The sequence below is a fragment of the Aquarana catesbeiana genome, linkage group LG01, assembly GCF_042186555.1.
Source record: "Aquarana catesbeiana isolate 2022-GZ linkage group LG01, ASM4218655v1, whole genome shotgun sequence".
Classification (NCBI taxonomy): domain Eukaryota; kingdom Metazoa; phylum Chordata; class Amphibia; order Anura; family Ranidae; genus Aquarana; species Aquarana catesbeiana.
The window spans coordinates 823440119-823452299 of NC_133324.1; the positions used below are offsets into that span (position 1 = coordinate 823440119).

Below are 12181 nucleotides of genomic sequence, written 5' to 3' on the forward strand. Positions count from 1 at the left end.
GCAGTGAAGAGACGGCCCTCCGAGCCATTTCTTCCCTAGCGTGTGCCGTGACTGGCAGCTCCCATGCGCGGGAGTGACGTCACGCAGCTCCGGCCAGTCACAGAGCTGGAGTCCACGGCCACGGAAGGAAGAGGGGCAAAGATGGATTCTTCCACCAGCGGGGACATCGCGGACTTCGTTTACAGGTAAGTGCCACATAATGGGCTAGTATGCGATGCATACTAGCCCATTATGCTTTTACTTTGCAGGGAAATAAAGAGGAAGTAAAACCCATCAGGGTTTACTTCCTCTTTAAGTTTAACAATAAACTATACAGCAATAGTAGTATATAATAAAAAACATCAGTACAAATATTCTACAAGAGTAACATGAAAGATTCAACATAATGATCAATTGAGTATACGTTTATGATGTTCTCTCAACTCCCACAATCTTGGTAAAATGTGTGGAAATTTTAATTTATGCGTAGCACCCTCATTTGGCTCCTCTGTAATCAGTGGAGCAGTCGATTGCTTCTCTGGATCTCACATACTGTAAATTTGATTGCATTTCTCTGTCTTCCACAGGTTTTTGTAATATAGAGCAAAGCAAATGTCAGCCTTAATATTTATTGTGCTCCAGGCAATCCCTGGGGAGGTGTGCCCCGAAGGTGGTTTAAGAGACATATAAATAGTCTTGGATCTGGAGCAGGAGGGTTCATCCTCCCCTCCATGGAATGGAATCCCCCCCATCTGAGTGAGAGTGGCTACCTCCACCTGCAGCAGCTATCTTTATTATTTTTTCTTAGGATCCTTTTTGGAGTGCTAGTCAAGGGATTCCTCACTTGGGAACCTGGTCTGGAGGGCTCACTGAAAAGTGTCCAGTGGGTACTGGAAGGGGGTATTTGGTGATCCTGTGACATTATGGGTACTGACTTGAACTCGGGGTTCTAGTGACTGTGTGCTGCATTCCCCTGAGTGGACAAGTCAATAGTATTCTCGCATTGGGATAGCTTTTCCTGCCTAGCTGTTCCTGCCTAGAGATTTAGTGAAACAAAGTCTCCTGCATATATATTCGATGAAGCTGGAGTATACCATATTACCCAACAGCCCATTCCAAGTTCTTCAGCAAAAAAAAAATTCATAAAATACATCTTCTAGCCTGATTATTGAGCCAGAATGAGTGAAATGCTGCGTGCCTGGCTGCCTCTGCACTAACTCTGGGGAAGAACTGGCTGAATTATGGCCGCTTCTACGGGGGGGGTAGCACTACATATGTTTTTTTGTCCTGGGATGTCATAGAGTCATAGTCAAGTGTCAACAGCAAACATGTTCAGATCCCATAATGCAGTGGGAATTTTCCTTACGATGGTTCCTGTTCCTGTAGAGCTGTGTGGTCCAGCTCTATGAGGCAGTGAAGGGAGTCAACACAGATGCGTTTGGGTTTATTCAGTAAAGAAGGTCAAAGAATAATAACCAATGGGAACCAATTAGATTTTAGTTTATCATATCAAATAAGATGACGCCTTATTTATTGCTGTGGGTTTTTTTTTTCCTGTTTGACTGTCTAAATAATTGGTGATGCGTGAGGATATTAAATGGTTTAATTGCATATTAGCTGTTCTGTCAGTGCAGGGAAACTAGACAAAACTTTTTATTGGTTAAATCTGTTAAGCTTGACAGTTTGGTCAATATAAAACAGAACCACACATTTTAATTATAATGCAGTACATCTTTAGGCAGACAAGTGAAAGAAACCAAATCTTTTTCTTCTCTTACTATTTTTTATTATTTTCATAGGTGGTGGTGTTGTCCACAAGACTTCTGAAGCCTTCTGACATTCTTGAACAGCTGTTTGCAGCAGATCGTCTACATCCAGATACCGGCATCTGATTGTCTTATTTTCTTTCATCAAATGAGTGATGGTCCCGAGTAAAAATCACTTCAAGTTTTGCTCTGATTGTCTAATGTCTCAAACACGTTCCAGAGCTCCAGAATTTTCAATCTGAGTTTGTTTATTTGTATTCCCTAAAAATGTATATTTGTTCAGGAAATTGCTGGGAGAAGAAATGGCCTGCAAATGTGCCTTGTTAGTATTCCATTCCTTGTTATCTCTGTCATCTCTGCACATGTTTTTTCATAGATATTAGAAGATTGTTGGCTTACCCTATTGCAGTTGTGCAGTTTGACTTCTACCTATAATCTGTGGTTGGCTTCAGGTTAATTAAAACTCAGAAGCCAGACATCCTTTAGCCTAATAGTCTATTGTTCCGCTAGGACAAGAATGGCATTCATAAAGTTAGCCACAGACATTAGATGACTGTCAGATTTCACAGCATTGGGGGCCAATGGTCATGCCTTTGGCCTCATGAACAGACATTCTCAGGAAGTTATTCATTTTCATGACCAATTTGTTTTTCCATGTGATTAGGCTGTGATAAGCTGATGCCAGAAGGAAAGGGGGGGTAGGTGTGACTGCTTAATGTATAGACATTTATGCTCAGCTGATGAGGCAGTACTGTCTAAGCAGATATCTTTGTAACGTTTATATAGGTTAAAGTGACACTAAACTATATCCTTATTCTCCAAAAATAATCTGTGCACATCCACTACTTAATGGCCCTGTAATGTATGTTTCATGAAATTCTTTCTTACTGTGTTCTTCTGCCTCCATGTAACATCCTCCATGAACTTCTGAACCTCTCCTTTCCCCCCTGACTTTCATTTGTTTGGAACAAGCACAGAGTAGTTGTCATCACATGAACTTATGCTCACTACAAATCCCATAGTCCCTAGTCCACCTCGGGAGTGATCAAGAGAGGATGGCTACATTCCCACATACAGTGGAACCATAGAGAACGAACAGAGCCATCCTCATAAAGGAAGCCGGGTCACAGCAACAACAAAAAGAGGAGGGTTGCAGACCTTGAGGGGGCTGAGAGCAATAGAAGGAACATTTTTTGAGTTAAAAATACATACTTGAATAGAGTTTTTTTTCTTTTTAAACCAGAGCTTAGTGTCACTTTAAATTGTGTCAACATGACTGGCTATGGTTTATTGTCTGCGTCTAACTAAATACTGCATGCAAGAAATCTTAATGTATGATGGGTAATACATAGAAAATACTACATTTTCTGGAAGTTGATATGTGCATAGTTCTACACACCTCCAACAATACTTGGGCAGGGGTAATACACTGTTAAAGCTAAACTACAGAGAAACCACTAAAGACACAGATAAAATACATACATGAGAGCTGCTTTACCTATCAAAGGAGTTTACACAGGTCTGCAACACATTACATCTCTGTCTGGAAGGGCAGGAAATCCGATTTTTCTCTTTTGCAGTTAAGTAACACTTAAAGAGAAAGTAAACCCTGATGGGTTTTACTTCCTCTTTATTCCCCTGCAAAGTAAAAGCAGAATGGGCTTGTATGCATCACATACTAGCCCATTATGCGGCACTTACCGGCAAACGAAGCCCACGATGTCCCCGCTGGTGGAAGCATCCATCCTCGCCCCTCTTCCTTCTGGGCCCGCGGACCCTGTGACTGGCCGTAGCCACCAGTCACAGCACACGCTGTGGAAGAAACGGCACTGAGGGCATCATCGGCGCACTACACGGTAAACATCTCCTAAACAGCACACGTTTATCAGATATTTTAAGTACATATAGGTAAGCCTTATTATAGGCTTACCTATATGTAAAAATGTCTCAGGGGGTTTACAACCACCTTAAAGGTCTCCTACCCACACTCATTCTGTGACTGGGAATTGAGAGGAAAAGCAGAAGATCATCTGTCTATCACTCTGCTGTCTCCTCCCATCAGCATGCTCATTGCACTGCAGCACAACTGATCAGCTTTCTTGTGTAATTTTTCACTCCCTTAGGCAGAGCTCTTCTGTACAGGGACTGAAATAGGCTGATATTGAGTCATATTCAGGTACCTACACTGTTGCATTTTCAAAATACTATTTATGATGTAATAACGAATACAGAGCTGCGTTAACTTGTGTCTTTTGTATCTGCCTGGACTTTAGCTTAAAGGCACTGAGCACTGTTTTTTTAGTTTGGTGTCCCTGTTCTCTCTATACCCAAACTTTTGGGTTTTCCAGGGGGCTTTGAAGGCTTTCGGGGAGGTGAACTGTCAGTCTAGAAGTATGCTGTGGTACCATATGGTTTGGTTTCTTTAAACCTAGCCTTAGTTCATTTTTCTTGCATGCAGTACAAGTTTCCGTTAAGTCATACTGAGTTGGTGGTCAGGATAATAGCCTATCAATGGTCTGATGTCTGTGGCCACCTACAAGTAGGTATTGCTTCATCATCACTTGAAGACTTACAAGTCCCATTATACCCCTCCAAGCAAAATCTGGTGTGGCACACTGGCACTTGTAGATCCACAGCTGGAGATCAGTTCATTTTCTGTAGGTGTAATGACTAAGATTCTTTAGCTGCCAGTTAATATATATTATATCTCCTTTTCCTGAAATATGCTTTAACATGTTGCTCATTATTTTCTCTTCCCTGATGGTGGCAAGTTCTGACAATAATAAAAATCACTTGGCTTGTACCTGTTGGCTCTTTCATTAGGTAATAAGCATGTCTGTGAATTGATTCATAATGTTACATAAGATGTTGTTCTAGTAGATGTAAGTAAAGTAAGATATTGGCTTTTGATGCCTCTGCATAGTAATATGGTCTGTATCTGCTTAAAGGAACAACTATTGCTCATAGCTTTTTGAATTTCGTTACTTGCAGACTACTAATTAATCACTGGACTATAAAACAATATATAACCATGACAATTCAAAGCTGGGAACACTGTATCCTGAAAATTCCTGTTGCATTTAAGAAAACTACCACTAAACAGTATTTTCTAACCATAGTCTGATGAAGACAGCAAGTCCGTCCAGCTGTGTCAAATACAATACTGTATGTATCTTGTAAGCAAATTAGGAACAAGCCTAGTGCAGCTCAGCTCAGAGGTAACATAAAACATTGTCATTATAGGTATAACAAGAAATTCACAGCACCCCATAGCAACATTTCTGAGGACCTTATTAGTGATAGGTGACCTAAAATGCACTCCTTTCTATAACCTCTGAATATTGTTAGATGGTACCGGCCTTTGAATTCCAGCTAAAGCTTTACTAATCCTAAAATGCCCCCCCCCCTTCTCCTAACACTTATACTAACTAACCTGTGTAAGAAAGATGCATATACTTACCTATTTTAAGTCACATGATCCAGCTCCCCTGTTTCAGCCAGCAGCAGCTGTAGTGAAGAGGAGGGATCGCCGTCAACAACTGCACCACAGAAGCCTACGAGTGACGTCACCACTTCCAGCTTTGCCAGCCATTGGCTGACACGGGTCACGTGACTGGACCAAAACAGGCTGAAGTAGGTAAGTATATACTTTTTTACACAGGTTAGTGTAGATTTTAGGAGGGGGTAGGATGCATTTTAAGTCTAATTAGGTATTAGCTGGAATTCTACATTATTGCACCTCTGGAGGTCTTTTATTTTTATTCTTTAGGAGGGGAAAACCTCATGGGTTCCTATAGCTGTAATTACTCCCTTGATTATAATTATTATATTTGGACTTAAGTAAACAACTTTACTCCATCCAATACCCATTATCTTTCCTTCCTACATATATAGTGCCCAGTGCTGTAGAGTAGGAATTACAGTAGCATGGTGGCTTGGAGATGAGCACCGTAGCCTTATTACACTGTGGTCTTAGATTCAGACTGCTTCATATCTCTATTTTCATAGAATTTGCTCATCCACTGTTTTGTGTGGGTTTCTTCTAGGTTTTTCAACTTTCTCCTATAATCCAAAAGTGGTTTAACTGGCTTTCTAGACAAACTCACGGAGGTGCATATGAGTACTTAACTATGTCACAGCATGGACAATAACATAAAGAATGAAGCCCTCCATACTAATATGAAGCTTTGCATTGGATAACATGAAGTTACAAGTCTTTTTGTATACGAGTTGATTCTTTACTAACAAAATGATCCTCAACATAATATGCACTGCATTCACTAATCCATATACAGTATATTGTGCATATACAGCTTCTTCTTTCATAGCCACAAACACTTTACAGACGGAGATTCATTGAGAGGTTCCTGTGTTCTAGAAAAGATTGCAGCAACGTCACCTTCATACCTGTAGCCTCCTCCCTTTCTTACTTCCATTGGGCCTCGTTCATAAAACTGGTGGTTAAAAAAGTGGAGGCATCCCCTATGACAATCAAACTGCAGCTGTCATCTTTTGAGCTTATTAAAAAAAAAAAAAAAAAAAACACGATACAGGGGGTGTGGTTAGCTACAGTACATAATACCTTCCCTTTTCCTTTCTTCTATTCTTTTGCACGAAATACTTTGTTTCTTTTCGTGTGAAGGTAAAGATGCTGGTGTTGCATGTCCTCCCAGATCTGCACTTGGTTGTCATTATTTGCATTCCTTATCTCTTACTGGTGACATCATCACTGTACAATCAACTTTGTTTTCTTAATACGTTAAAAGAGAAATAATACATTCACGCGTATTTCTTTGGAATTCATTGCAATTTTAAAATTCTTGTTTCTTTGTTTACAAATGGAACACGAGTATAGTTACAGTATTTTATAACAAGAAAGGCATGTAGTGTGTTGTCTGCAATTCATTAGGCATCTTTGTTGTTAGTACTGCCAATGTTCTGAGTTGAAAAAAAATAGTTTTAACACATTTTCTAGGAAGACAGAGGAAAGAGGAAAATAGCTATGAAAAATAATGGAAAGGAAGAAAGAAGACATAGGTGCTGATGTGTACGTGTGACACGTATGGAGGGTACAGAGCTGCCCATAACAAGATAGGTGATTGCTCAGGTGCAATGCAGGCATTATAATGTGTTGTGTCTCATTGTGTGAAGTTTCATCAATGGAAACAATACTATAAGCTTCTGAGCTGCTCCACTGTTGTAAGACAGCCTAACCTAAAATCTTTGTTAAAAGAAGAATACAAATTGAGTTTTAGTTTCCTTCATTGCAGTGTCATTCATTTACAATGGTACCCCAATGTACAAGTGCAGCAGGTGCTAAATGACTCACATCAGTGCACCACAATGCATGTATGCCATACATTGTGGTGCACTACATGGAAAAAAAAAAGGTTCAGATCTGTTTTTTCCTGTTACCATGCATTGGCAGCTATATTTGAGGAAATGGCTGCCTTATTGCAACACACATGGCATGGTATGTCTAGTTAATCATATTCAAATGGACTTGCTCTGTAATGTTGAAGATGTTTTGTAGCTGATCCCAAGCCACTTCTTCAGTTCTAATGAGTTTCAGGTAAATTCCCCATCATTTAAAGTCACACAGGTAGCACAGAAATCTTAATCCAATCACTATGGAAAGGCAGATGTTATTGTTAAGAACAAGATAGGAGGTGTGAAAGTTGCAGAACCACCTTGTTCTAGATACATAATCCTATCCTCGGTGTCAGAAAGACTCTATAGGTGTCAGTCCTACGATTTACATGATTGAAGGTGTGAATTGTTTTCAAAATGCTGAGGTAGAGACGTTAAGACTGCATTATATGTAGTGCATAGAAAGGGGCTTTCCAAAAATGACAGGGAGTATGTGCTTTTATATGTTTTAAGAAACTTCTCAGCTGTTTTAACACATGTTTGAGATCATAGCAGATATGTTTTAAAGCTGTTTGTAGTGTAATAAGTTGGATGCTTTTAAAAGACTCACCATGCAATATATTGAAAAAGCATATATAATTTCCTTGATTTGATTTTCATGTAAAAAGTGAGGAAACTTTTTAGCCTTTCGAACAGCATTTTCTGAACAACACCCCCTCCCCCACCCCAAACCCCTGAACCTCACCCCAAACCCCTCCCCCTCACCCCAAACCCCTCCCCCTCCAACTGTGCACCCTTCCCCTTTTCCACAATATACTCACACTGTTCTAAAATAAATGTCATACAAGTAAGCTAAAATATGTTTTACGAAAAAAGCACTTTATTTAAAATCCCTGGAAACAAAATATTTGCATAATTAAATCTTTATTACCGGTAGGGATATTTTATTATACGGTATTGATGTAATTTGCCAAAATTTTGATACTCTTTCATACCTGCGGCCTGCCATCAAAAACTTTAAACACTTTCCAGCTGCATTCTTTTAAAGTTAAGGGACATTTTAACATAATAAGTCAAACCTGCGTGCTGAAAGCCACAGTACTGGCAGACGGATTCATTGGGAAGCATCACACCAAAAGATGTTAGGACACAAAAGTCCTATTATAGGTTCCTACAGCTTGGCTTTTATGGTGGTGACATAGGAGTGTGCCATGGTTTAATACTTGGTTGACATGAAAAGATGTGTATATGCTGAAACTGCAGATTTTTGACCTTTTTGACCCCTTGGGTGAGAAGAAGAAAAGAACAGCATTGTGCTCTTGTTTTCACTGGGGCATAATTGCCTGACAGATGTGAATTTACTTGCAAAAGGTCAACACAGGTAGAATTTATGCAGACAGCTGTATTAATGTATCACCTTTGAAAACGTCAAGCATGTGACAAGGAGGTGTTAACATGTCACACAAGCCATGTTTGTCTACATCGTCATATTCTTTGTATGTGTCTGCCAAGTATTCTTACAATAATCTGGATTGAAATTTTACATGTCGTGTCTGTGGTGTATTACAGACATATAATAGTTCTGAGACTAAAGCTGCTTAGAAGTGAAAGGATTCTCTGCATTAATAGGGGTAATGGCTCCTAGTATTTCCCATTCCATGCCATTTCTGTCTGATGTATGTACAGATCCAATATGCACCAGGTACAATGCATATATGGTCACCTGCCTGATAAAATAATTAAAAATGCCTTTAACTGTGCAGATATTAAGGAGACCTATATAGCAAAAGATACACATGCTTCCATACTAGCCTCTTTTGAAATATACTAATAAACTGAATGTCCCTAGCTTCAACTGAATGTCCCTAGAACTAGCACGCAGCCAGCGAGATCAGAGCACCTGATTTGCCAATGTGATGTCACCACCCTGCCTCTCCACCTTGTCCAACCAGAGAGAAAAGCATTCTCTGAATGGCACCCATGCTGAGAAGCCAACCTCCTGTGTTCTACTATGTAACTATGATTTCCAGATTCCAGCATTGGCCAGGTATGGTATATGCATAGTTACATTTGTCCAAACTGAACCAATGTAACTGTGTATAAAATATCTATATCTTTAAATATTCGATTTGATTTCAATTCTTATCAATTATGTTTACTGATTACTTGTATCAATATTTTATGATTATCAATTGTTGTTAATTATTGAATAAACATTAAAATTATATAATAATTATTATATTATTATTACTTCTATTATTAGTAGTTGTATTTTTATCAATATTATTATTATCATTATCAGTATGAATCAATTTATGTGTCCATCTGTGTTTTTCACGTGATTGTGACACCTAAATAAATTAAAGTAGACCATATGTATCTCAATACTGTTTATATATATATATATATATATATATATATATATATATATATATCATTATTCGCATTGCATGCCTCAAGTAAAGTCCCAACATTTTTTTCTTTTATCCACATTTAAAATATTAAAGCAGCAGGATCAGCATGACAGCCAGCTAAATAGCAATTTTCAGAAGCGGAGGTAAGGGACGATAGCACTGGTGGGCAATGTTCATAGCAAACCACATTGCAGTTGTGGGACCTAGAATTGGAGAGGTTCTCAGAGGGGATGGGCAACTAGCTCTATGTATCTGCCCAGTCCAACCTACTGAATTAGTTCCTTGCCCAGAGGCTCTGCTGGCTTCCACACTGCAGGCTTTTCCTGAGTGAATTAATCTCTGTGCATACCAAATCCCTAAATGAGTTGACGTCACTCAGCAGATTCAGAGCCATCAACAGGACTAGTAAAAAATATCAAACCCTCCCTTATGCATTAGCTGAGTCTTTGTTCCACTGACCATCATTGTAGCAGGGACATTTACATCAATCACCAATGTAAGGTGCTTTTATTAGAGGGGGGTTATAATTTTGTATGGCCAGCCACCTATACATGTGGGGGGATTGGGCTGCTTTCAGTGAAAAAGAAGTGAAGGCAGGGGGATGCATACATCACAGAACATCATAGCATAGGCCACTGGCCAATACTTGTAAAATATACAGTTATGTGTGTGAAATGCAAGGACCCCAGGGATTTCACTGGAAAAGTGGCATGTTGAGAGGAGGCAGGCTCCATTAAATTTTGCTAGGGTATCCTGTTGTTTGTAATTTCACCCCAAAATGACAGTCATCATTCTTGTGTTAGGAATATTATTAGTTCCTAATAAAGGTATATTTTGCATTGGTTCAGAGGACAGAAAGGTCTCCACAGATTAAATGTCCCTCAATGGCATTGTAAGGATCCTTCAGTTTTACAAACTGCAGCGATGGAAATAAACTTCAGATATGTTGTTAAAGTCTGGGCTCTGCATAGGGGTTCCTCTGCCAGGAGACATAACCTCTGGAGTACAGAACACTTTCCTACGTGGTACTGCCAGATATGTTCTGCTGGAAAGCAGGAGCGGATACATTCTGATCTATCATAGGACACGCGACTGTGCCAGCTTTGGAAAGTTTGGCTACATTTTTAGAAGCCTATCCACTGATTCTGTAATAGTAATTAACCTAGGATCCACAAAGATCCCTAGAGACAAATTTGCAGAGGATCTTGAGGATATCTGTCTGCCAAAAGTGTCAAAAAACAATCAGTTTAATATCCCGACCACAGTTTAACTAGAGGAGATAGCACAGCATTGTCTGTACATGTCAAAAAAAAATTTTGCTAAAATGTTTTGAATCTGTAAATTATATATGAGTGTTACATAATTAATAAGGTTAGAGAAAGATTCATAAATATCAATTAAGTGTGCACCAAGTGCTTTTCTATGTAAATATACACACAAACATATACACACACTGTAATACAGAGTGGCAGAGAAGAAAAAATCCAAAGGTAGACTACAGAACATTTCACTTTGAACACAAAGCTGCTGATTTAACAAAGGAATATTTACTGTGCACTCTAATAGGTGAATGTTCGTAATAATATAAATCTGTATTCACTTTTTAAGGCTAAGTTCACACTGTTTTGTGACAGGAATGCACACACAATCATGCGTGTTCCTGACATGCGAGAGAAATGCACTGCTGTTTAGCCACCTTAAGTTTGGACACTTTCACCCCTTTCCAGTCCAGGCCAATTTTCCACTTTTCAGCACTTTAAATGACAATTATTCAGACAACACTGTACCCAAATTAAATTTTTATACGGTAATTTTTTTGCAACAGAGCTTTCTTTTGGTGGTATTTATTCACCACTGTTTTTTTTTTCTTCTGCTATTTTAATAAATAAAGGCTGAACATGTTGAAAAAATCATTTTTCTTGATTTCTGTGCAAATCGGTGTATATTATTTAGCGTTTCTGAAAATGATTGAGTCTACAAACTATGGTATATATATATTTGAAAATGGATCGCTCCTGATGTACTGACTTCCTATCTCATCTCTTGAGGCGTGAAAATGCCAGGACAGTACAATTACCAGTACAATTACCTCCCAAATGACCCCAAGTAGACAATTCAAGGTATGGTGAGTTTTTTGACGTTGTAATTTTTTGGTAAATTAAAAAATAATGTATTTGTTCACAAAGTTGTCATTTTCCCAGGTTATTTCTCACACATAGCATAGGTATACTGATAATTACACCCCGAAACACATTCTGTTGCTCCTCCTGAGTATAGGGATACTATATATGTGAGACGTTTTCACAGCCTAGTCACATAGAGAGGCCCGAAATCCAAGGAGGACCTTCAGCTGTGTCATTTTAGGAACACTGTATAAATTTATATATATATATTTATATGTATATATATATATATATATATATATATATATATATATATTTATTTTATGAATATACAGTATCTCACAAAAGTAAGTACACCCCTCACATTTTTGTAAATATTTTATTATATCTTTTCCTGTGACAACACTGAAGAAATTACACTTTGCTACAATGTAAAGTAGTGTGTGTACAGCTGTCCCCTCAAAATAACTCAACATATAGCCATTAATGTCTAGATTGCTGGCAACCCTCTTGGGCATGGAGTTCACCA

General features: G+C 38.7%; 1 protein-coding gene across 1 annotated transcript in view; it reads left to right on the plus strand.

Annotated features, from left to right (window-relative positions):
- SCFD2 (sec1 family domain containing 2) overlaps nt 1–4548 on the plus strand; it is a 725068-nt gene extending 720520 nt beyond the window's left edge. Inside the window, exon 9 of the mRNA XM_073608448.1 lies at nt 1779–4548. Coding sequence (XP_073464549.1) covers nt 1779–1871 — 93 coding nt within the window. The 3' untranslated portion in view covers nt 1872–4548. The remainder of the gene's footprint in view (nt 1–1778) is intronic.
- The last annotated feature ends 7633 nt before the right edge of the window (nt 4549–12181 follow it).